At 45.7% G+C, this 26,864-nt stretch overlaps 1 protein-coding gene across 8 annotated transcripts in view; it reads right to left on the bottom strand.

Annotated features, from left to right (window-relative positions):
• The window catches only part of LOC119443015 (protein unc-13 homolog B-like), a 353,237-nt gene that overhangs the window by 72,254 nt on the left and 254,119 nt on the right, over nt 1-26,864 (bottom strand). For 4 of the 8 annotated variants that reach the window (XM_049662516.1, XM_037708124.2, XM_037708125.2 and 1 more), the window contains 5 exons: nt 14,514-14,581; nt 11,783-11,870; nt 5,700-5,774; nt 4,604-4,823; nt 2,264-2,384 (listed from right to left, as the gene is read on the bottom strand). In XM_049662516.1, coding sequence (XP_049518473.1) covers nt 2,264-2,384; nt 4,604-4,823; nt 5,700-5,774; nt 11,783-11,870; nt 14,514-14,581 — 572 coding nt within the window. The remainder of the gene's footprint in view (nt 1-2,263; nt 2,385-4,603; nt 4,824-5,699; nt 5,775-11,782; nt 11,871-14,513; nt 14,582-26,864) is intronic. The other 4 variants (XM_049662517.1, XM_049662519.1, XM_049662515.1 and 1 more) reach the window with 2 other exon arrangements.

Raw genomic sequence — 26,864 nt, 5'->3', positions numbered from 1 at the left:
TAAGTACCATTTTCTTTTAACTGCTTTGATCAGAAAATCAAATTAATATGACCATTCCTTAAGATCGGGTGAATCTATATTACATAAAGCTGTCACATTAAAACAACATCACTCTCTCTGAGCGTTATTTGCACGCAACGATATACCAGTTTTCTACCTATGCAGAAGTACCTATATTTCCAGTTAAAGAGTAAGAAACTCACTCATTAGACATTCTCTGTGTGAGCAGGTTGCATTATAAAAGGAGCCTAAATCACAACACACCACAATGTTGGTAAAAAAAATAAGAGAAACATAACTTTATGTTATTAAGAAAAAAACTGAGTGCACACTCCAGACCAGAGTAGTAAACAGGGCAGTCAGCATGGTCAAATTATTGCCTCATTAAGTTCAATATGAAGGATTACCCGGCAAAACAAAGTTAACATTTGCAGACCTGCATCACATATATTAAAAAGAAAAACTGTGGCTCTGAACGTTATAATGGTAATGTAATATAATAAATTATTATTACAAGTAGCTTTGACATCTCTTGATGAAATCATTTATAGCTATATATAATAACATAGCCGCATATTCAATTGCGGTAAAAGGAACATCTTCGTTTCGGTAGGCCAATATACTCTTTATGCATATCTTGTACCTTTGGTGCAAGGAATACAAACTAAAACTAGCCTTTTAGAAGTTTTTAGGGAGTTGAATTCGTGGGAACTTGTGTGCACACAGTTATAAAATGGCGCAGTAAACGTTTCAATTAAGTCAAATTAATGGACATGTAAAATAGTTTTAATTATTTTACATTTGTGTTGAACAATGAGAACCAAAAGCTATAACATAAGCTGAAATTTAGATGAAAACATTAGCTATGGTGGTCTGTAGATAGAACAAGGAGTTGTGCAAAATATCTCGAACAACTGTCATCTAGTGCAAAATGTGGTCAGTATTTTCTTCAAACATGAGCCCTTCTGCCAGTTTAAATTGGGCTTGAACTTGACAAAACAGCACTAAAACAGATGAGGACTAAGAAAGGACGACGCACACTTGAGTGCTGACTAAGGACCACAAGTTTACTGGTGAATACAATTGTATACATACACAGAACAACAGTGTGTGTGTGCACCTCCCACTCTTGGTCATTGTCTGTTTTAGAACCGTTTTGTAAAGAATGAAGATTCAGCAGCTAGCCAATGTTTTCCTGTTATTGGGCTTCCACATGACTTATAAGCTCTGCTCAGGATGTCATGATAGTGCAGCTGCTGTCAATGCCTTCGAAACGGTTAAAACATGTAGGCTACTAAGTTACTGCAATATAAGCTCGCTTGCGAAGGGGTATCCCTGCCCTTACAAGCGCAGGTCTGAGTAATGTTCCCGTCTCCTTGTGCATATGTGCCTCCTTGCCATTAAACACTCCTTTTTGTCGTACCCATTTTCTTTTGTCCTTGTCTTATTATGTTCTCTTATACTGTACTGATATAATTAAATTCTGAGGTATTACAAATATCACATTATGATTAAGAGGCACTCATCATTATTTGGCTTTTTGTGTGCATGACATGTGGCATGCCTGGAGCATCAGCTGTACAGTTGGCACAATTTGAACACCATACACTGCAGTTAGCAACTTAAGCACAACCATTATCACTCATAATCTAAGCCAGTGGTCCTGTCTAGGCTAAGTTATTAAATATTTGATACATTAGGAGAAATATATTTGCTACCTTTCTCCAGTGGAATGCATTGGCATAATAATGAACAACTTGATTGAATTGATCAAAAGGTAAATAAGGGTATGTCATTTTAATGGAAGTCAACTGTAATCGGCACCCATACAAAGAACACGCATCCAATAAATCAAAGAACACACATCACATCAAAATCGACATATTTTTCACACAAATAGCTCACATGCCTGTAAAAAGTTGACAAACAAAATCTACAAACGTACAACCTCAAATTAAGGCCAAATATCTGGCATATGTGTTGCCACAATTATCCTTTTCGTTACAAGTACTTAATACAAGAGTAGGAAGAGGTATCTTTCAATTAGGCCCATTACAAATAAAATTCTATACTATTTCCATCAGCTATTCCCATTTTAGAGATGCCAAATGTGCAAGCAAAAGAAAATTTAGTATAACTCTGACAGTTACATGAGCAAGCTGGTTAGTAAGGTGAGTCAGCAGACAGACAGGCTTTTGTTCTGCGAGAGAGTGGTACCTTCAAGTCACAATCATATATTGGAAGGCTAGACAAGGCTACTTACCTGATCAATTCGAAGATTTCTGGCTTATCGCGTTCCCTAATCTTCATCCTCTCCTTCATTGCCATAATAATGTTGTTAGCTTTGTCTTCGGCACCATGTTTGCTGCTTTTTTCCGCTGCCCCTGTTAGATAACAAAAGTAAGAACATCAAAAAAGGCATACTCAATCAATCAATCAATCACCAACCAACCGATCAAACAAACAGACATGCTGATTTTCTTTTACAAAAGGGTCAAGCTGCAGTGAAAAGCCATTACGTTCAGAAGCTTGATGGGCTGAAAGTTGCAATATACACGGCTGTTGCAATAAGTCTGTGGTGTTTAATAGTTTAAATAAAATAAAATAAGTCAATAAAAGTAAAAGTAAGAATCAACATCAAAGCTTAGATTAAACTGCTAGCTCACTTTCTTCTTTCGATACAACAAATACAGCTCAAAGATGCTCATTGGCTGCTGAAAATAACGCCTTTATGCTCCCCCATATTTAAATAGGCAGGAGTTGCCTAAGTAAGGCTTCCTCTTAGGAGACGTTATAAAAATGAATACCACTAGTAAGACTAAGCTCCAGAAGGCAAACTCTAAAGATTCCTTTCTACTCGAAGTCCCCCATCTTTCCCTCCGAAACCAAATAAGGCTTTCCCCAACACGCCTCTGTCACGAGGAGGTGCACCCTTTACAGGACATTAGTCGCTCCGTATGTAAGCCGGGAATTTCTTCTTTCTTTCTTTCTTTCTTTCTTTCTTTCTTTCTTTCTTTCTTTCTTTCTTTCTAGGGTTTTACGTGCCGTTCTGATTATGAGGCACGCCGTAGTGGAGGGCTCCGGATTAATTTTGACCACCTGGGGCGTTGTTGCTTTTCGCCTCCATCGAAATGCGGCCGCCGCGGCCGGGATTCGATCCCGCGATCTCGTGCTCAGCAGCGCAACGCCTTAGCTGACTGAGCCACCACGGCGGGTTACGCCGGGAATTGTTTAACAAAAGAAATAAAAGATGATTTTGGGCAATTTCACTGCTATTGAAAGTGTCAGTGCTAAAAAAGCCACAACATGGATTAGCACACTGGGACAGTGCTGCCCTGTAAGCTAGACGTCAGCTCTTTCCCCAATATTGCTTGCTACGTGCGTTCAGTAGCGTCACGAAATGTCCGCACAAACGTACACCAAGAGGGAAAACTGCGTCACTTAAACTTTCCCAAAACTCCAGAGAGAGAGAGAGAGAGAGAGATAGAGAGAGAGAGGCTACTTCCAGGGTGGAAAAGAGAAAGGAGGAGACACGCGAGCGAGCACCTACAGAAATCTGGCCGATGGCATTGGACAGCACATCGCCACTGTAGGACGTTGTTAGAGGGATGATAAACATAAACAGCAGACAGCAATCAAACCAGACGTAAAAAGCAAAGGGGGCCATTCGTACAGCAAACTGGATAACCGATCCAATACTGATGACGGACGAGAAGCGTCAAACTATTGCGGCAGCACGAAAACAGGAATGAGGAGAACGAGGCCACAAGGAAGAAGAGAGAGAGAAAAACGAATAGATAGAAAGAGGAATAAACTGGAGGGGTCAACAATAAGAAAAGTCGATCCCACGAGCAGCTCGGGGAACGCAGTCAACAAACAGCAGGCTGCCGCAGAGAGGCAGGCAATTCGGGAGAACGAAGATAAGGGAGCGCCGCAAAATTAGGCAAGAACGCGGCGATGATTGAACGCCGAAGTTGGCGGGGAAACGGGTGGCGACAATGCTCGCCAGGTAACGGACGCGTCGGATGAGGCTGCCGCCATGGCAAAGGGCTTACCGTAGTTGGCTAGCACAAGGCAGGAGAAGACAAGTAAAGCGGATATGAAGGGACCGGTCGAAAGCCGGTAGTAACGCCTAAATGCCAAGAAAGCAACAGACCTGATGACGCACTGTCACCACGCTCGCACAAACTATCGTTGGCGCTAGGAAACCCTGATAACTGAAAGACCAACACAGCCACAGGAAACGGGGATATATCCGGCCTTCGTTTACGCCCTTTGCGAAGAACACCGGGAGCATCGGCTTATCAAAGCAGTCGCATGGCAGGCTAACACGCGTGCACTGGTTTGAGCTGTGGTTTCGTGACTATAATCTTCAAATGGAAGATATAGTCACGGTACAGTATCGACCTATACTTTCAGATGACTTTTTCATCCAAATACTGCAGTTAAAAAAAGTATTTTTGAATAAAACATATAAGTTAGGAACAAAACAAACGGAACCGTGTCTTAAAATGTCGAAAAAAGAAATGAATTCCGCAGGCACAGTCGACAATGATAAACGCGCTCCCCGCTCTATCCACTGTTGCAAGAATGCGCGACTTACTTTGCAGACAGTCGGCGTTGAGCAAGTCTCGGCACTTTTCGTGACATTTGACGCCGCACTCAGTGCAGCGGAGGCCCTGATTGGTGATGCCCCAGAGCAGGCCTTCGCACTCGTAGCAGTAGGTGGGCGACGTGGCCGTCCACGATTGGAAGTTGTGCGGCGTCGTGCTCGAGATCGGGTAGATGAGCGCCTGCAGCGTCTTCTTGTACACGTGCGTCTTCTGCGGAGGGAAGCCAACGCGTCAGTGGGTACTGCCCGGCCATCAGCTCGATCGGTCCGATTTCGATACGCTGCCTTATAACAGTCACAAGACTGCGACGTCGAAACAGTTTAACCGGTATATAAGCCCTATCGGATTGCCCGTTTCCAATACAGCAGAGCCAAGTACAACTCTCAACTCCGAGTGTCGGACGATTGTGAATGTGCCGCGCATGCTTTGAGAAATAAATCACGATATGTTGAAGGTACAGGCTCTCCGTGAACGCCTCTCCACTAACGCTCGTAACTCACTGCGCGTAGTGTGAGCAGTCTTTCAAATGACAATCCTCCGACAAGCGTCACAGCCTGTCCGTATAGCGTGCCCGTGATAGCGTGCCCGTGATAGCGTGCCCGTGATAGCGCTAGTAATGTGCCCTCTCAGTCCGTTTTCGTATTTTGTGGCGCTAAAAACATGAACGTAAATTAAGAACGCCAACATGGCCAACAGGCAGCTTTTCTACGCTAACAACTTTTGATTTGAATGTAGTTAAGACAAGACGAAACGTAGCCACATTTATAGGCGCATCCACCAATGCTGACGCTAAACTTCGCTTGGGTTTTTCGTGTAAACAAACAAAACTGCGGTAAGGTGTAACTAGGGTTTAGCATAACTGCGGTTAGCGTGTTCGTTTAACATTAACTATGACGCAAGTTTGAACGTCTCGTTTATGGATGTCCAGATAGCTGGAGCTTCTCATAATAACGAGACGATTCCAGTTATCTCACATGAACCATTATAACTAACTGCATGGCGTTCAGCATTTTTATTCAAAACCGGATTGCTGCAACGCGAAAAGAAAAGTGTCGAAGACGTTCGAAAGCGACAAGCAATAATTACCAGTTCTTCGTCGTTGGGATGTGTCCGGGGAACAACTGATGTCAATGCGGCATTCCGTTTGGTGGCAGCCATTGTCTGTAGAAAGAGATCACGGGAACGGATGCGAGGTTTTGAAAAAGTCCCTACTCATTGAACGCATGAGAACTCCTTTTTTCGCTTATTTCCTTCGGTTCTCGGCAGCCTATCAACCCATGCCATACCACAAACACTGATGATATTTAAAACAACTAAAAATTTCAACGTTAAAATTTTTATATGTAGCAAGAACCAAGCAAAAAGATTACGGTGTTATGTGCCGATTAACAACTTTGTCAATGAAAACAGTGCAAAATGAGAGGCTGAAATATATTTTAAATATTTCAGGCTTGCTTTCGTATATTTTGTCTCGACTCGTTCCCCCTGCGAAAGCCAACGTTTTGAAAACGAGGTAACAAATTATGCACTGCTTATTTCATGCATGCGCTAACCAAAGTGCCTCTAAAAGCACTTGTTCCCAATAACATAAAAACATTGCAACAATCCTCAATGATTGCAGACACTCGCAGATGCGAGTGTGGGTGCGTTTCTTTTTTTCTTCTTTTAGGGGATTTTTTTTTTTGCCATTTCCAACAACAGCAATAAATCACATATGTGCTACTGCAGACATAACACTCCAGTATCGAATGTTGCATTCAAACTGTTCGTAGGCAAGGGGAAAGAGGCAAACAATGAACAAGCACGTGACATCTAACAAGCAAGCATGCAAGAAAGAAAATAAGAGGGAGGGGTAAGCAATATTACCCAACTCCCGACAACATTTTGTCAAAGTCAGATAACGGTCTGTAATAATGCAATGCAAAGCGAAAAATCATAAGCAAGAGAACATTCCTCGTAAAAGTTCACCGTAATCATTCCAGCCTTTCAAGAAAGTTCAGGGTCTGGTGATAACAGCAGCAAAACAAAACGAATGATGCATCAGCAAGTCTGTTAATAACTTTGTCTGGCATGCGCACGAAGGAAACGCAAAAAAAAAAAAGAATGAAAGAAAGAGAAGCAAAACGTAAAGCTTTCTCAAAAGTTCGACAGTGCGAGAAAATGAGCGGGGCATACGATGCTACGTAAGCTAAAAAAGACAAAAAAAAAAGGGGGAATCAGGGAAAATGGGGTTATTAAAAAGAGTACCTTGAGCACCTTTTGCCAGGAAGCATGAAGAGAGGGAGAGAAAAAGGTGAAAATGCGTCGATGACGAAAAAGAAGAAAAAAAAAATGCTGAACAGCGTGAAAGAGCAAAGGTCAAAACTTGATCCTCGCGGAATTCCGAAACGGAGGGAGGAAAATAATGGAGGAAGGAAATCGCGCCTCTAACGCGACGGAAGTACATATACGCGTAACGAGCGGAAGAGCGAGGGAACGCATCGCCGAACGCTAAGCCGACAATCCGTGGACTCAGATGTCGCACGGGAAGCAACTTCGGCAAGTTTCGCGCGCGCATCAGGTAGGCGATGGAAGAGCCGTGGGATGGGGATGCAGGGAACGGTGTAAAAAGAAAAAAAAAAAAGAGAGAAAAAGAAGTACGGGTTCAGCGGGAGAAAAGCGCGAGTGGAGACGAGGGGATATATGTTACCCGCCATGTTCGCGTTGATGACGAGCTAAACTTTTGCACCCGCCACGGTCGAAATAAGCAGCGTGAAGGATTCCAAGCCTTCGCCGCACGTGCATCAAGGAAAAGGCGACGACCTCCACGGCAAAGAGAAAAAGTGGTGGAGTCGCGCAAAGGAAGGACGGACGTTGAAAATGCTATAGCGGGTGCGCACGCGAAGACGCTCCCGTAATCCCCGTCGTCGCAACTTTATTCCTAGCTTTTTTTTCTAACGCATTCAAAAAAAATATATTTGTCTTGACAGTCTATCTTTTAGACGCCCGAGAAGTCTAGCGCTGCTTCTCCTCTTTTTTTTGTGAAAGTGAACGACGTGAAGGCGGACGAAAAGAGAGCGGAAACACAAGAGCCGTCAATCGCTACATGCGGTTGCGAACCGTTATGCTACAAAAAGAAGAAGAAAAAAGAAAGGGTTGACTGGCCGAAACAGTCCGGCATAAAAGAACGAGAAATGGACAGTTTAAAAAGAAACAAAATAGAAACCGCGAAATATTTGCACAGGTGGCTGCGTTTCTCGCGGGGAGCTTCGATGCGAAAGGCGTCGGTAAGAGCGAAAGGGGACGCGTGAGCTGCCGCGCAGTGAACACCTACGCACAGTGTTGTTCTCATACGACATTGCCGCTACATGTGTGCGGGGGGGGGGGGGGGGGGGCGGAATTGGGGGAACGCTCGGGCGCGCAAACCCCGTTGTTTATGCAAGCCCGTCCCTTTCGATACGAGGTCGACAACACGCCGGGCGATGCGGCTGAAAAAGATTCTTTCCGAAAGCAGGGACGTCGCAGGGTGACGCTTTGGGGGAAAAGAAAGCGATATAACGTATTCTTTCAATCCTGACCAAGTGCGTTCCTTTCGCCCCCACATCTCTCCAGCGAAGATGTAGAGAAGAGAGAGAGAGAGAGAAACCTGAAATTTGTCTACGGGTGTAAGCGGTTACCACCCGCCTACGATGATCCTGTGGAAGGGAAGGTGCACATAATCGAATAAATACAGTAATTCAATCGGAGTGTGGAAGAAAAAGAAAAAAGAAAAACATGATGAAAGGATGACGGGAGAGGGTGTAGGCACAGTCGTGCGCTATAGCAGCTGTGACAACGGGCCGTGGAGAGTCTTCTCACCCACTGATAGCACGCATCTCTTATCGATTCTGAGTTGGGACCTGCTACCGCGCGCGCGCATGTGCGTGTGCGTGTGTGCGTGTGTGTGTGTGTGTGTGTGTGTGTGTGTGTGTTGTGTGTGTGTGTGTGTGTTCGTCTTCTTTTTTGTACAACACGAGACGCGCTGGCGCGTCGATCACGGACCTCCTACGCGACAAACAGTGCGACGGAAAATGTACACGCACGGTCGTCGAGACGAAAAAGATAGGCATCCGCAGAGTCCGCCTAGCGCTCTAGCTTCCCGTGGTACCGCCGCGGGGCCCACCTTTTCATCTCGAACTCGCCGCCGTGTTTTCAAGCTGGATCACAAACTGGATATAACGCAATTACAGCGACTGTATTATAAGCCAGCCAGGAAACTTTGGGTTTATATGGAAATGTGAAATACGACCAGCTCAGGTACTGTGCTTGGCCGTGGAACAGAGAGTTTTAAACGCGGTGTCTCGTTTTTGTTCCTGGCGCCGGACGCACGCCGCACTAGCAAAACGTATTATGGCGATTTACTCGCGCATCTCGAAAATAAGGTGAAAGCATGCTGTGCAGAGTGTGGCAGACTTGCGCAATTCACTCGAGACAGCGATTGGTGTTCCGCCATACAGAGTATAAGCCTAAGACGAGGAACTGGCTGACGATGAAAGACGGCAACGAAGAAGTAATTTAGAAGCAAATATCTCGCAGTTATCCTGACACTTCTCTCTCTCGTTCTTCATTTTTTCCCTCTCGCCTAGTACTTTCTAGCAATGGTGCTGCGTGCTTCTATAAGGAATAGCTCGTTGCGAAGGCTGCAGTTAACTGGAATAAGGTGACTCGATGCTAATACGGTGATCGTTACAATATGCGGCGTCGAGGCGTCCTAACCCTAAATTATTCGACAGCACTACGCCTTGGTCGATTTGGAGAGCTCACAAAACGCAGTTAAGAATTGAAAGGAATGATAAAAATGAAATCGCAAATGAAAGAGGCCCGGAGTCTTGAGCGTAACTCACAGAACGCAGACAAACGAAAGATCAGAGCGCCTTATGTATAAACGTTGAGCGCCCCCAACGATACGGGCAAAAGTCGTGGAGAATCGCAGCGCCCTCCAGGGATACGCAATGCAAACGCGTTGTGCGACGCGGAGTGAAAGTTCACGCGCGCAGGCTTCTTGCCTCTATCGGTGTTTCACGGATACCATGCATCGTGGACCACGGTGCGTTGTCTAGAGTACGCGTGTAGCCCAGAATAACTTCAAGAATACACTCCGGTGTGAACCTACATGTATAGCAGCGCGATTACTTTGCCAGACAGCTGCGGTTTTATTCTTAGAAGACCTGCGAAACGCGTGTTAAGACAAGCGACTCGGGAACTTTCCAAGCCGGTTAAGAGAATATATTAGCTGTCACTGCAAAGGAAACCAAGAGTGGGCCAATAGACGACAAGCGTTGCTCTGCAGGCTTTAATAAAACGATCCATGCAAGCTTACCGTTTACATTTCAATTTTTACACGGAAAAGTGAGTATGGCAGACTCACGGTGGTGAAGCCTATCAGGAAATAATTACGGCACAGCGACGCAGGCCGTTAGGATAGGTCAGTAACAGCAAAAGCTGCCGCTCCTTATCGCGAGCCTTTTTTTTTTTTTTTTTTTTTTAACAACCGCGACGCAAATAATGAACAAAGAAGACCTGGGCAAAGACGGGAACTGGCTGTAGAAATAGGGTGGGCGACGTGGTTTGGCGCGACAAAATAGCGCGTCCGTATACGCAAACAGCCTCAAAGGCCACGCGTGCTCGTGTCGTATACTAACCGCTTATATCCGAACGGCCGCTGTATAGGCGCGACTTCGGCTTGTTAACACGACAAACTCTTGCCTGTTAACGCTGAGGGAATCTCCCCATTTGCCAGGCGCGGGCATGCTTGCATACTGCTACGCAAAGATTTACCGATCGCGGTTTGCAATTAACTCGCCCTGCGGCGTAAGCTCACATGCCTCGCGTTCCTCGCAAACAAGTACGCGCGCGCAACGCGAGCGCGCAATTAAACACAACATAATGCATCATGCGCCACTGCTTCTTCTCGAGCGCCGAAAGAAAAACATATTTATGGCTGGCGTAAAAAGAGAGAAGTAAAAGAAAAGGGTCGAAACATTAAGTGCGCTGAGAAAGAACGCGTTTAGTAAAGAACGGTGTCCTTTTAGCCATATTGAGTGCGCACACAAGACTATTGGTGTAGCTGCGCGAGATACAAAAGATAGTTTGAATACAGGAGAGCGGCTTTTAAACAAACGGAAGCGTCTGTACCGGTGTGCTGCCGAACGCGAAGACGAAAATGAGGGCGGTGAGGGCTTAAAATGGCCAGTGCACTGCTAACTAGACACCGATGACAGTAGTAAAAATGGAGAAAATAATACATCTTAAAGGAGATGTTTTCAAAAGCGCCTGTAATAAAAGTAATCGGTTATCCTTGGCACGAAGTCAAGGTCAGCAGTGAAGTAGTGATTTCGTCAAGACTCGTGCCACGTAAGAGGTCTCAATGATCACTTAGCGCCATAAGTACAGCTGAACTTGTCGAAGTTCGTTTGTGGCGAATAAAAGACGCAAATCGCTCGGGGCATGATACGATCGCGAGTGAGTTGCTCCTGCTCACTTCTCCCAAGAGGGGCGGCTTTCCAGTTTCACGAACGAGCTTCAATTGCGACAGCCATCAAGGACAATTCAAAATGAAAGTGTGAAAATGGTACGTATGAAATATCATAGCGGTAAGTTGCTTTTTTGCCTCTCCCAGTTTTGAAACTTTACCTTTGTGTGTGTTTGCGTGTGTGTGTGTGTGGGGGGGGGGGGGGGGGGGGAGGGGGGCAAGAAATAAGAATTTGTTTTCCGCTCTGGAAGAAAGCAACGTTAGAACACATGGCGAGTGCACTATAATCAGAATCCATCTTCTTTCACAGTGGCGAGTTGTTTTAGCCTTGCTTTGATACAGTGAACAAAAGTAGACTATAGCACAGCGTCAGAGTCACCTACACCTCATAAATGACCGCAACGCTCGCCGATTAGGTTTTTACCATGCTTCTTCACCCTTTTGTTTTTATTTTCCGGCATAGCAACGGCAACATCATTTCGTTCTGTCCAAACAGCGCGGCAGCCATAACATGTATCTACTTAATAAAACAATAATAATTTTCTTACTCTCTTTCTTCAGAAGCTCTTATTGACGGTATCGACTAGCTACGAGGAGGGCGGAATCGAAAAGGCGATATAAAGACGGACCGTAAGTGTCCCGGAAACATGAAGACAGAGAGCTTTGCGATCGAACTTACCAACTCGCTGACAAGAGGAATGGACTTTCTTCTAGGCCTGATATCAGGCATCGAGTCGATGTTGCTGTAGAATGGATTATGCTCCGGCCTGCACAAGAACAACACAGGCACGTAAAAAGGCTTAAGAGAAACATCGGGCGCTGAACGCACTCTCAAAGAGGCGTCAAACCACGAAAGTGAACTGTTTCGAAAAGGCGGTAAAATCGAACAAATCAACAGAACTATCGAGACACAGATAGATAATATAATGTTTAGTCCACACAACACCCGAGCAAGCCAATATTCCCAGCGTAAATAAAGAAAACTAAAATGCGCTGGTGAGACAAGCAAGACGGCTTAAGCTACGCGTCATGAATTAAGCGAATGTTTGCGATTACAGTGAGTGTGTTCTGGTTAAGTACGATCTCTACATTGGCTGACGTCTAATGCCACCAGTATGACATTCTATTCAGCGCCTGCCTTCTAATCTTCTCCCCGCTACTGCAATGTAAATTTTCAGTCAACAAATTTATTCGTGCTGAAAAGTGTAAACTGAAGCTCCACGTGCAAGTAAGTGCCTTGGCGCACCAGCCATTTTCTGGCTGCGCCAATCGACACGAAGTTTTCCGCTGTACTCGTGTTCCACAGCGCTTTTCCACGTCTGTGTACACATTTGCCTTACTTGCTTTATTCGGTTTGTTTGTTTGTTTATTTGTCTGTAGCAATATCGGCGAACGTTGGCTTGTCAGTCGGTCGGCGGGAAATTACGTAGCACGAGGGAAGAATGGGTGAGAGTACGCGCTTGCGCACAGAGCGCGCGACAATGCCATGGTGCAACCATCGGCTGCTCTCTGTAGCGTGGTGCAATCCCAGAGCTGCTAGGCGCCTTGAAGCGCTAACAATGGGCAAGCAGCGGTGAGAAGCTGCGAACAACGATTACGAACAAGTAACCGCGATTGAGCATCACTCCACGGAGAACTTACACTTAATTCTTGTTTAACACTTGAAGAACATTCTCACGTAGAAACTACGACGAGACCTTTGAGAAATGATGCAAAAATTGAAAAATCGGAGATGTATGTGTGTGTGTGTGTCTGGGGGGGGGGGGGGGGGTTGTCAGTTACTTTTGCAGATGAGAGAACATGGAGATGCTGCTTTGCGTCAGTTACCATGGTAGTTAGGAAAAGAAGGAGTTATTCATGTTCGCAGCGAGCAAACACACAAGACACATACCGCACAAATCGAATTTAATCGTATACGCAACCATGTACCCAGAATACTGGGTGTGTGAACATTAGAAATTTCGAACACGATTGATATAGTCTTTGATACTCGATTCTTGTTCGGTTCAAACATATGCAATTCGAAATTTCAAATATTCGTTTATGTTTGAATATACACGATACCAGCACTTGTTGGACTATAATGCAAATGGGGTGGCTGTTTCTAGTTTGATTATGACGCAAGAGAGCCGGCTTCTGCGCCGGAGTTCCGCACAGCAATTCTAGGTCTTTCTGCAAGGGCTGTCTCACCTTCAGGCTGCCCATGAATTCGACTTGATTTATGTAAATAAATCTCTCGCTTGGCGAAGCTCCCTACGTTTGCATTTTTTAAGGTGATCCGCAGTTCAGCAGTATTAGACTAAGCTCCGTTAACGAATACAACGATCCGCGTGCACATAGTGGCGTGTTCCTTTATTACATTGCTCTAGTCATGATGCATAGGATATGCTCATCTTTCAGCTGTTTCTCGCTTAGACGTTGTGCTGTTAACCGAAAGTTCAGTTGCAAATGTCGTAACACGTATCAAGTAATAAGGATTATAAACAGGGATAAGGTGCCTCAGAAAGGCTGGCCAACGTTTCGATAGGAGGACCTATCTTCGTCAAAGGTCCTCCTTTGACGAAGATAGGTCCTCCTATCGAAACGTTGGCCAGCCTTTCTGAGGCACCTTATCCCTGTTTATAATCCTTATTCCTCGTGTGCTACTCCATTAGTCAGCCATCTTTTCTGATTTTGGATAACACGTATCAAGTATCACAGATATATTGTATTTTAGGTTTTACTAAAATTGACTCCACGAAGTCTCTTTATTTTAGTTCAGAAATGAATATGTAGTATTCGATTCGATAATGTTATACTCGATATTATTCGATGTGAAAGCAGGCATGCACAGTGCTCAGCAATTAAAACGCGATACTCAGACAGCATGGATGCTGGCGCTTTCTTGCGCCAAGGTTGGACGCTGAGGACATTGAGCTGACGCACATTTGTGTGACATGAAAACGGGAGTTCTTTTGATGCATCGTTACGCAATTGGGTTCCCTCAGCGGTCACTCAGCGTTCGCCGTCGGCGCAAAAGTCACCGGCCGCCATACTGTCCGGGTATCACGTTTCAATCGCCGAGCACTTTGCATTTAAAATGCGCTGCACCCCAAAGCAGTTGCAGCGAATAAAAGCAATACCGCAGGCATCGATTCGTACTGGCGTCACCGGAAGGCATGACAGCAGTGTCTCCTCCCCGCACATTACGGTTCGTGCCGACGAAAGACCGCCCCGAGCGCACGGCGGCAGAATTGACTGGGACCACTACATAAAAGCCAGTGCAGACACTGGCTACGGTTGTTGGGCGGAAAACTGCCTGCCGTGAGCCCAGCGGCGATGCCTATCGCAGACCACTGAGACTGCCCGTGTGCCACAGTGCACTGCGTCGGATGAAACGGCCAGTTGTCACGAAAGCCGAGCGTACTCACCCTCCACTGCGAGGCCATAAGCTCTTGGGTCCATCACGATTGCTTGACCTAAGGGCGCCTCCACTCTGCTGAGACAAATGAGAAAAAAAAAAAAAAAGAGAAAGACGACAGGTTAGGTTACACAGTGTGCTTACAGTTTAACGCAACTGAAACATTCTAATGTACCACTAATAATAATAAAAAAAATAATAGACGGCACGTTTCATATCGCACTCGACAGTCCACGAAACAAATGTATCCGGACCTCGAAGAGTTACTGTCTCTCGAACACAGCTTGCCTACCAATGCGCTCCGATACGGTAAAAAGCGATTTGGCCCAAGCAAAGCCGATTGTGGGGCCACGCAAGTCTATATAACATAAGTACCTGCTCAAGTGACACACACACACACACACACACACACACACACATATATATATATATATATATATATATATATATATATATATATATATATATATAGGAAGATCGAGGGAGAATTTCAGATACACAAACAGATACGGCAGATACCAGGTCATATGCCCCGCGAGATGAAACAAGCAAACGACACCGCCAGCGGTAAAAGCGTAGCGCCGACAGCAATGAAAAGACGGTGTAAAAGAGAGGATGATAGGACGAACAGGGCATAAACCAACTCGGCCACATAAAGCGAATAAGGGGAAACTGAAAGGAAAGGGACGAGTTAGTGGAATCCGTAATCGCGTTAGCAAAGCAAGACAAGTCTAACCAAGAACGGACCAAAAGAAAGGGAAACCGAGAACAGAACGACTACATAAAAGGCTCTCTCTAAAAATCCATGGTCAGGAAGTTGTTTAGCGGCCGAGAGGAAGATAACGCGGGCCTCTATAATTTACCACGCGGGTCCGACTATCGCCAAGAGTTGCGCAAGCGCGTTAGCGTTGCTGTCCCCTTGCACGCGCGGTTGCGTCAAGGTCCACGGAGAGCATTCTGCACACACGGCCCTTCAGGGATTTCTCGTGCGCCGTAATAAGAAGTGCAGGGATGCAGCTACCGTAAACAGAGTCCTAGCGTCACGTCTTGAAGCGACCTGCGTCTCACGCCGCCGGCACGCAGATTGCGGCAATGGCTAGCTGTGTGAAAATTTTGGCTTGTTGGTCTAACACTTTGCAGTTTTTTTCTTGTGGCGCAAATATCACAAGGACGTAGAGGAACAACAGAGAACCACACAGGTGCCTTGTGTGTATCGGTTCTTCTTCTTCTTCTTCTTCTTCTAAAAAAAAAAAATGGCTAGCGGCCCGTGGGCTTGCGTCAACGGCCTGCAGTACCGGCCTCGTAGACTCCTGAGTGCCACTTTTACACAAGCTCATTGTCCACTGTCGTTCCAAGTTGGAGAGAGAAAACATGGGTCAGAAGCACGGAGATCGCAGTCAAAAACGGCCCAAAGCAAACAGAAATCGATGATGGAGTATTGCAACACACAGCCGAACTTTGCTTTCACCACATGCAAGACTAAAAAAACAGCGACTCAAGCGTCCGGCAATAAAAACTCGACCGCTTTGGCGAAAAGCCAACGTTTCTGGCGATTGCGCCAGAAACATTGGTTCAGGGCTTACAACTCCTGGAATCCTGTACCAAACTCCGGTGGAGATAGCAAACCGCGCAGAAACTTTTGTTTGAGAGGATGCAAATGTGAAACATTCAGGTCGGTTGAGTTTCAAGTCTACACAGCAGGGCCAAAACAAAGTGGAGAGCTGGAATTTCGATCAGTCGTCGAAACTATCAACAAAAACTCCAGTAAAAAGAACACGGCAGTAGAAAGGTGTCGAGTATAATCTACAAACACGCGGTTACACAGTTTGGAAACAGACATTGTCACCGCAACATTCATCCACAAATCATCATGCCAGTTCTCGATTCCAGCGAGCCGTCGTTGAAACGCGCGCTATATCATCGATAGTTGCCCACGTGGCCTCAAGTTATTGAGAAAGATGGTTTTAATCCAAGCCTCTGCAGGGACATTCATAATGGTTGCGTCTGTTATCTTAACAGTTTGAAAGTAAGGACGAAGACGAAAAGGACCGACTCTATGCTGCATACCTTCCAGGGGGACAACTGCGTTCTCCGTCCTTTAATCATTCATTTCGGAACAACTTGTTCGCGCCTATAACGAAGCAAGAGGAACATCAATTGTTTCGAAGAAATTGCCGCTGCTGAGCAACGAAACGCAAGACAAGACGCGAGAAAGTTAGGTGCCCTAAAAATTACTTAGCAAACATAAACCTGACTTAGCGCGCAAGGACGCATCCTACCTACGCACTGGCGTGAAGCGATCTTATAAAGCTATCTGAAGTAAACCAAACAGGTCAATGAGTTTACCTGTTCTGTCAAGAAGGAAAATTGTATCGGGCTGCAGGTGCAATCAGATCATATCCTCATTTCCCCGCTTTCAAGGACCCTCTAAACGCCAGTCATCATTTAATCTGTTTACACAAAATCATGCGTGCTCGCATCCCATTTAGCCTAAACTGTGGAGATGTTTCATACGCGAATATTCACGGTAAATAAGCACTTAAAAGAAGCGCCTGCTCTGAACACTAATAGAATGAGCGCATGTAGCGTGAAACTGACGAAGATAGAAGCATAACACCACACTTTATAAGTGCCAGCGCAGCTTTCACGCGATGCGTGCGCAGTGAAAACAGCATACCACGCTAAGGCCCATTTCGCTTACGGCTAACGTTATATTAGAGCTCCCTGACGCTTCAAGAAACGACGTCCACGAAAAAAAAAAAAAAAAAAAGGAATGGAAAGCTCAACGACAAGAAAAGAGTAGCTGAAAATTAACGACCACGCTCCCCGCAGCAGAAAAAAACAAAAACGAGAAAAGAATATGGGAAGTACACGAGAAAGAAACGAACTGCAACGAAAGCGTTTAACTCTGGAGAAGCGACGATCAACAGGGTCCTTCGCCGCTGATTCGGCCACGTAAAGCCGCGGGAACGAACGGGGTATATATAGTATATATGGCGGTGCGATGATCCCTCCGCGGGCTCCGGTTGTGATCCTTCCTCCCGACGCTCCTTCCCTCTTTTATTTATTCGCTTTATCTCTGCCCTCGCTGTCTGAGCAGCAGAACAGTGGAGGGACAGCGGTGGGAGAGAGCAGCCATCTGCCCCCACTTGAGGGCCAGTCTCATCTTCGGAGCGGGCAGACCACCAGCCAGCCTCCGAGATTGCCGCCGAGGTTGCAAGGCAGGCATCCGGGCCTCAACCGGTCACCGATGGTGCGGCCGCCGCCTCGTAAGGACGGCGTAGGAGAAGGAGGAGGCGTTGTCAGAGGGGAGCCCTGGATTGCCGGCGCTCGCAAGAGCAGCAGCAGCGGTACGAGAAGCGGGAGGTGCCGGAGATTCGTCGTCGCAGCCCATAATCGGTGATTAGCCTCGTCCCCTCGCCAAGACCATGCCTCTCTGTCAGCTCCTTTACGGCTCCCTGTTTCAACCCCCTCGCTCCCGTCGTCGTCATTGCGACAGTGTAATCTGGGCTGCCGCGGAACGTAATGGCGCCCCTTGCGCGCCGACAATGAGGTGAAGAGGAGGAAGCGGCTGGGTAAGCGAAAATCGTGAGAGAATCAACTTCGTATCGTTAGTACGAGATGATGATCACTTAGGAAAAAAAAAAAAAAGAGGCACGCGAGGGTGAAGTTAGCTGTGCTTTCAGTTGACGCTGATGCAGAAAGCTGAGCTCAGACGAACGACCAACACATTATGCACTGTTTTCGCTTCCTCTCAATAAATTTCCTCACTGTGCGAGACTAAACCAAGGTAGGAAGCGCAAACCGAGCTCCCAAAGATTGTGTAGGCGCAGGGGGAGGCCACGCAGCAAATACGCAAAGTTGTAGGAAATGTTTGCCTCAGTGCATCCTAAGAAAGAAGTTAAAGAAAAACGCGCCGCCGCGCACTCCTCCCGAAAAATCAATTTAAATAAATGAGAAAAGAGAAACAACATTAACCGCTCTACGCAGCACAATTTGTGAATGTTCGAAGCAAGAAGACGCCCTAGAAACGTGGAAGGAAAGGAAAGTAAAATTTAAGAGTAATATCCTGAAGCATAAAAAGATTCAGCTCATTGCTGCGTTAACGGTGAGCTAGGTGAGGTTAATGAATAAATGAGGAGCTTGTTACTCAGGCGATTACGATTATTTAGTCGTACCTTTAATGCTTAAACAAACATTCATCTACTTTACTGGGAGCACTTAATATTCAGAGCGTTGGGTATGACTAATATTACACCGCGCCACTATCTTGACTATCTTAATAACGACAGCTGCCGATCGGCGCTACGGTTTAACAAGTGAAAGGAAAGGCATGCCGTATGCAAAACTAACACAGCTGCCGATTAGCACTCACGCTCACTTGTCTTGTGCTTCCTCGTTTATTTCGAGGACAGTACTACTGCAAACTGTAGTCGTTCTGTTTTAAACAATCACTTAGTAAAAATCAAATATAGCGCTGTGAGTTGTAACAGAAGCGCCGTTCGAGAAACGAGAAAATGTGGAAAAGGAGATTTATGTTTTGCACACGGCTGCGAATGTGAGTAGTAAGTGCGCACAAGGGAAATCACAGATCTCGGCGGCAGCGTAAGAAATGAGAATGCATACTCGAAAACATACAATGAATGCCTATCACATTAGACATCACGAGCCTCATGATTCTCCACGAAACATCTAGACAGGACTAATGCGAAAAAGCCGACATGCAGGATCAACACTGTGAAGCGAGTGACTGTGTCATTTTGTGGTCTGTCAAGCGCAACAAATGAGTGCACTTATGCAATATCTGTTTGCAACAACAACCACTTATGCTTGGGGGATAGTAAATGAGCGTCGTCGTAAGAACGGTATTAAAAACGAAAGGACTAATGACTAAGAACGCTGAGAACGCAGAGACAGTTCAAGGGAAAATGAGCGCGAAGACACACTGCCTCAATTTTCCTGCATGTTTCAGAACTGTTCGTCCTCCTTTTCCCTCCTTCCTTTTTTTTTTTTTTTTTCCGAGCGTTTCGAACCGGGACGTTATTAGCGACGCAGTACGATTCTGCGACTCACTCAACCGACAAAAATAAATGCCGTTGAAGAAGTAAGACTAAAAGAAACACGGCTAAGACACACAGGGAGCACGCCAGCCATTCGTCGTCTTTGTACGTCTGGAGAAGGAAGTTTCCTACTGCAGTTTAAGAACAGTCGGTCGAATGCACGCCAGTCGGAACAATGCAAAACGACAAAAACGGAAGGCGAATCGAGAATCGCCGCACGTAATGTTTAGGCACAGTGCCAAGAAGGAAATTGCTGACCCCCCCCCCCCCCCCTCACCCGCACGCACGCACGCACGCACGCACGCACACGCACACGCACACACACACGCACGCACATGCACGCATAGAAAAGAATTGGAGAGAGTATTAAAGACAATAAACCAAATTCAACTAAGAACATCAAACAAAATAGTAAAGGTACTAAATAAGCTTAAAGGAGTTACAAGTCCATTCTGCCCTTACTTGCACTTTTCGCGGAACCCGAGCGCAATCGCTTTACTTTACAGAATATCTTTACAGAACATGAAATTTTGGCTGAGGCCCATTTTCGCTATTTGGGCTTTGGACGGGAAAGCTATTACTCTCTACACTGTAATAGCTTTCCTGTAAAGAGTTGAATACAAAGCCGGGAAAGTAAAATCGGCAGTATTTCGATATTAATGTGCTGTAGATTTGAACGCAGTGTATAAGAGGAAGAAATAAAATAAAAGAAGGAAGCAGTAACAGCTGCTGAATACAAAGACAGCTTTTGTTTAAACGCGGAACTAATACAAGATAACGCAAAGATGCGGCGAGAAAAAGCTTGACGATGTGTTTTGAGACGTCACCCGCTCTACAAAGATAGCAGTCAATATAAGACTGGACCTAGTCTAGAAGCTTCCTGTCAGTGAAACTATCAATTCCTTGTCAGAAACCAAGAAAGGCGCTAGTACGAATCTTTACCATATTGCCCTGCACTATCAGCTTTTAGGACAAGAAATCTCCTTGTGCATGAAGAAATATTTAGCTAGAAGGCTAGCAAGCCCATTAACGAACGAAAAACTCATCCAACCCCCGAAAAAGGCGCGAAAAAGTCAGACATTGTCCTTCAATGAAACCAAGCCACAATACGTACTAATTCAGACTAATTCATGTCTTATATTTTTTAGCACACGAAAAGGGACGAGGCACAGATGTACGACGCGGACACACGCTAGCGCTGTGTCCTAGCGCTGTGTCCGCGTCGTACATCTGTGTCTCGTCCCTTTTCGAGCGCTAAAAAGTATAAGACATGGAATACCAACTCGCCCAAACTTACGCTCTTTCAGATTAATTCAGCTTTGAGGCCAAGTTTAAAATGGCCAGCTAACGCGGAACTGTGTACGAGTGCGTATATTAAAATTTAATCTCACCACAGCCAACAAAGTGGGTCTTACACAGAACGCACACGAAGAGAACGGTGCAGTCAAATTAGTGACACGTAAATAATATTTGTCTTTAAAGGGTTTCATTTGTGGGCGAACATGTACAAGTTCACAGAGCAATATAAAAAAAGAAGAAAAAATGCAAGCGGCCGCATTCCTCTTTACTGCCTCATTTGCTTTCTGCTAGGTTAGAGGCAGGCGACAGAAAAAAAAAAAAAGCAAGACAGTAGTGTTATGCTCCAGTTTTGCAGGAGCATAACACTCCTGCCTTCTCCTGTTTACATAACATAACATAAGCAGGCAGGAGCATAACACAGACACACAATGAAAGAAAATCTAGGAACGCACAGCATACGCCATAACCCGGCATGCGTGAGCAGCGCTTACGTGCACGTATCGATTGAAGCAGCAATTATGAACTTATCGGGAGCGCTTTTAAACCCGTGAACATCATAAATGCACAGGAGTCCAAGGATTGCTAAAGCGCAACTGAGAGCTATAAAAAAACAGTACATAAAGGACGATAAAATGGCTGGTAATGCGAGCTCAAAAATTGACAGTCACTTAAGTATCCTTGCGTAATTTGAATGCGAAAGCATAATGACTTGTCTAAGTTTAACCTTAAATTAAAATTCTACTTTAATCCATCTTAATCGACCTTGCTCTAATTTGTACCAACCTTAATCCACCTTATTCAGCTTTAATTCACCACAATCCACTTTAATCTACCGTAATCCACTTTAATCTTAATTCACCTTAATCACCTTCAATCCACATTAATTCACTTTAACCCACCTTAATCTAATTTTGGGAGTGGGCCATCGGAACGCACAACAGAACTCACCGAAACACCACAGCGACTGGCAGCGCTATATATATATATATATATATATATATATATATATATATATATATATATATATATATATATATATATATATATATATATATATATATATATATATATAGACCGGCCACCGGCGCGGCCTGTCTCTGTGACCGCGTGACTTCTTGTAGCATCTCCGGCCACGCCTCCGGATTTTCCGCTTCATGAGCCATTTTAAGAAAAACCAGATGCGTGCCATATCCTGTAAAGCGTGCTCTGACCCCGACAACGATGTGTAGGGAGAAGCCAACTACCGAAAGTATAGCTCTCCGCCAAGGAACTGTGTGAACACAATTTTACAGAGGACAACAATCTGTGTTAAGAAAGAAAAGAAATAAAAAAGTACGAACTTTTGAAAGTAGGCGACTGGCTTACGCTGATGGTGAATGCATATGAAACCAATAAATAGCACATAGCACATAATTACAAACTACATAACTCTCCACAGTGTCACGCTTAAGCAGAGTGATGCTAACACGCTAACTGCTTGAGCGAGGACGAATGAATAAACTGTGCGCGTACATTTCTAGAGCAATAGTAGTATCATTTCTTTTCGACGGAAACTGTCACCGAGAGACAGCTCACAACACTTTCACTCATCGGTGACACGTGAAAATATTGCGGTTAAGGTAAGCATGGAAGAGAGAGAAAGAAATAGAGAACGTTGGGTTTAGAAAGACCCCGTGCCACACGTTTTCTCTCTCCCTGGGGGGAGAGAACGAGAGGAAAAATACAGTTATTTCAAAACTTGTAATAAATTTCGCCAACTTTAAAAGCCGTAGCTTTATTGCAGGCCGTAAAAGAGCTCGCGCCATTTCAGGGATTCGCGACGTGGTACAGGGTTGGATCGCGTCGGTTTGGAGCGCACCACTGAGATTGATGCAGAAGTGCGTGGCTGCCTGCGTCCCGGTGAGAAGCTGCTTGCCTCGCTATCACCAGACGCTTCCACTGCGCTTTATTGTGGACGTAAAAAGCTCCAACTATCATAGCGGTATTATTTTAAAACTCCGCCGTCAGATGTTCTTCTTAATGCCTCTGTAACGTCCTAACGTAAAACTTCCACTTGTGTTTCGGCGCTAGTTCAGATGTAAAATGAGGCACTAAAATGTTTAAACATAGTTTTGGCGAAAAGACAATGCGCGTGTAACAAAAATATAATAATAACCCCGCTTTCACAACAGGCGTGTTAAAATTTGCACCGGATGAATATCGCAACGACTCTGAGGCATATGTCGAAAGTCGCAACCGTAGTGTTCAGTATGCGTTAACTTTTCTCGGTCTAAACTTCGACTTTCGACGTTATTCAAATGAGCGAGACGACAAGCCAAGAAAAAGCACCTAGAAATAAAGCCTCACAGCCCACGGCGGAGGGACTGCAACGTCATCCCCGCGCCCTTTCCTCTTGTTCCAGCAGTTTTCGTTTCGAGATAATCGAACGCGATGCAGCGCGCGTAGAGTACCCACTAGCGAGCTCACGTGACCGCCGGCAGTGGCACCGCAGCCAAATGAGCGGCCGCGCAGCCCCCACCCACCCCGCCCCGACACCACCGGAAGCCGCAATCAGAGAGAGGACCCGCCGCCGATCAATGGGCGCACGGCGCCCGAAACGAAGGAAGTGGGGCCGATCGCGCATCCGCATTAGTCGGTGCAAAATTCGGCCAAGGAGCCCAGCTCCGCTCGGAAAAAAGGAGCGACCAACGGTAGCGCTATTTCAAACGCAGTCGCTTCACTGGAGGGCGTAATGAACGGTCCATTTCTCTGCACTCGAAGACTCTTAAGCTGTTAGAAAAGGGGCAAACTTGCCGTCTAGGATGCATGAAATGTCTCCACCACTAATTGTCGGCGCGAGTGAGAAACAGTATATTTGACACAAGCCGCAATTTCACCGCAGAATCTAACCACTGCGGCGACTTACACAAATTAGCTTAGGTAAATCGAACCAGATAGTTAAAAAGAAAAAAAAATGAAAAAAAAGAAAGAGACCTGCAAGACGCACCAGCCTAACTTGGTTCCTCATTCGGATTCTCGAAGCTGTTGTAAAGACCAGCTTGCAGAATCCAAACGTGTTTTATTCTACATCTAGCTTACTATTTATGACACTCAAACAACAGCAAAGTGAAACCATACCACAGAGGAGCCCCTATAGCATAAATAATTGCTGCCTTCTGTGAAAACTTACTCGATAAGAGACATCGTTATTTGCCTTTTCAGAAAGCGCTGCCACTGCTACATCGTTACTGTTTTTCTCTAAGAAAGGAGTGTTTGACTCTCGTGGATTTTTAAGAGTAGGAAGCGACGCTTTAACGGCGAAAAAACAAAAGAAAGCCCAGAAATTCTGTAATCAGCCGTCTCAAGGCGAAACAGCATGCTCACGTGGCACGAGTGCGTGGATCATACGCAAGAAATTAAATGCATTTTTGAAAAGTGTTCGCATTCTGTTGGCACAAAATGGCACCTTCGAGCTACAAATTGTACACGCTACAACTCCACGGATCCGCTGCCTCATAAGCATACAAGGCCACAGGATAATAATATAAACTTGCTTTACTGTTATCCTTCTTGGAGTCATTACACGTTTAAGCGAGACAAGAAAGCCCACGGCTTCGTCATCTTTGCCCACACCCCGAGATATCGCGTCGTGAAACGCCGTTTCTGGCTTACATGAACTGGCAGCGGAGCCTGCGAACCACCATACTCAGCCTTCTCAGTAGAGACTAAATGTGGCCTCTCGAACTCGCGCACGAAATACTTCCGCTTGAAACAGCAAAACAAGCGCTTGACTCGCTCCGCACATACGTTTCTGAAAAGCGAATGATTTAGTTTTCAAGCGAAGTGACATGCAGAGTGTCAGCGCAGACATGAACACAGAGTATTAATGTCCTGTCACCGGATGAAGAGGAGTGGGAGAGAAAACGAACGGTGTCACGCACACAGTCGCAAAGGAAGCTTTCCGAGCACGTTTTCTCCGTACTCAGCCCGGAATGAGGCGCGCAACCGTATTACGACCGGATTTGCGACTATATGGGCATCCGGCTCTCTTGGAGCCCAGAGAGCGGCGCCTCTGATAAGCGAACCTGTCGGAATGCCGAGGCAGCGCACGCGAATACATTTCGAGAAAAGGCACCTCTTAAAAATCATAGCGCATCTCGAAGAGAGAAGGGCGTCGCGCGAAAGCGCACTGAAATGTAGTTCCATATTTTTTCTCCATCCCTAGTATACTTTGTTGGAGTTGTTGGTGTTATTCTTGGCTGCCGTTCTCCTGTGCTTCTGGAAATGCGGCGACGACGACTTCGGAGCAACAGGAAAGCTTAAAGTTCGGTAAAAGCAGCGCGGAAAGCGAGAAATCACTACAGCGACAGGAAAAGCAACAACGTCAAAGAGCGGTGACGAAGAGGCGGGAAAGCGAGAACTTGGAACCGAAGCGTTACGGCAGGCTGCGTCGATGATGCGCGAGCAAAAACAAAACAAAGAAAAAGGCGCTGATTTGCAGTACGTCCCCGCACGCGCCGCGCACCGAACGCATACGGGCACAGGGAATGGTATTCTAAGCGCGGAGACAAGTCAGAAGGCGGGTGGAGCATGAGAGAGAGAGATAAAAGGAAAGACAAGGAGGTTAGAGCCTCCCTCCGGACGGTGCTTCCTTAAAAAATGTATATTCGAGCTGAAACTTCTAACAGCGATGCGGAAACGCGAATCTCCTAATAACATGCAGAGAAAAAGCAAACGGAATGAAGGTGGGGCGAATGGAGCACGTATAGGGAGCGGGGCGGTACGTGGGAGGTGCGGGAGGATCGGCACGCCGCAGTAGGCGGAGGAACTATTCGCACGTCCCCATTTTCGTCCCGTTTCCTTTGCGCTTATACGTGAGTGCGGGGAAAAAAAAAAAGAGCGGGCTAAGCTGTTACCGTCGTCGTGAGAGGGCTCTCGGAGCGTTGGTCTCTTGTTGGCACTCCATCGCGGTAGCCGCACGAGAGTTAGATCAAAGGAAGGGGTCTAATAGGAGCTCGTTCATGATAGATGAGCGCACCGATCAGAGGAATACGGATGGTGAGCAAAACAATTGTAGACGGGTCTGTCTCGAAATAAATGAGAAAACGAATAACGCAGGGTACTAGAAAGAGGAAAGTAATTCAACGCTGACGCGCTCGGCAGTCGAGCTAAGAGCGACATACACGGCTATAGCGCTCTTCAGAAAGAAAAACTTGGTCTTCCCATTTTACCTGTGGTTTAGTGATAGCACAATCTGCGCTAACTAGCAAGGATATTCTTGTAAGAGCACTTGCATATATAATATATGTCTACTAACATGCCTCATTCATCTTCTTCTGGTGCTTCGATGGCGCCGCCAGTAGTTACGCAAGTCGCTTTTCACGAGTGTAGAGTGACTAAACAAACACGATAGGTATGCAGTTAGAGCAGCTCGACAGAAAGAAAGAAAATGCAATTTCGCGTTTAGAGCTTCGAAATCAACTGCGAAAATTAAAAAAAAAGAAAGAAAATTGAGCCAGAATTAAGCGTCGTGCGAAGACATTGAAAGTCCGGCTTCCGCCATAGACAACGGCCACAAGAAGCGGGTAGCGATTATAGAACGCACCATTTTGAGAAACCTACAGTCTGTGTTAAAGGTTACGAAGCATCAGTTAACTTTTGACTTTGTCAGTGACCGCCAACCCTACGGTGCGCATCACGCGGTCTGCCCGAAACTAGAATACCGGGACATCCAATAAGACGTTTTATATGACGTACTGTGCTGATAAGAGCGGGAAGCGTCTTTTACAAGATATATCTGCTTCGCTAGTCTCGTGCGGAAGAGAACGAATAGGTTAATAGTTATCAACAAGAAGGGCGACCCCTTGCCAGGGACCAGAAAGTGCAACTCAATGCATGAAAAAAAAAAAAAAGATAAAGAAAGAAACGGGGAAATAGAATGATCTAGCCCAGCCACTTTTTATTTCTCAAAGCGGTGAGCCTCACATGTGGCTCGAATGCGTGGAAACGAAAAAAGAGAGGAG

The sequence above is a fragment of the Dermacentor silvarum genome, chromosome 2 (assembly GCF_013339745.2).
Source record: "Dermacentor silvarum isolate Dsil-2018 chromosome 2, BIME_Dsil_1.4, whole genome shotgun sequence".
NCBI lineage: Eukaryota > Metazoa > Arthropoda > Arachnida > Ixodida > Ixodidae > Dermacentor > Dermacentor silvarum.
Note: the sequence above shows the minus strand (reverse complement) of the source record. Positions and strands in the feature narration are given on the sequence as shown.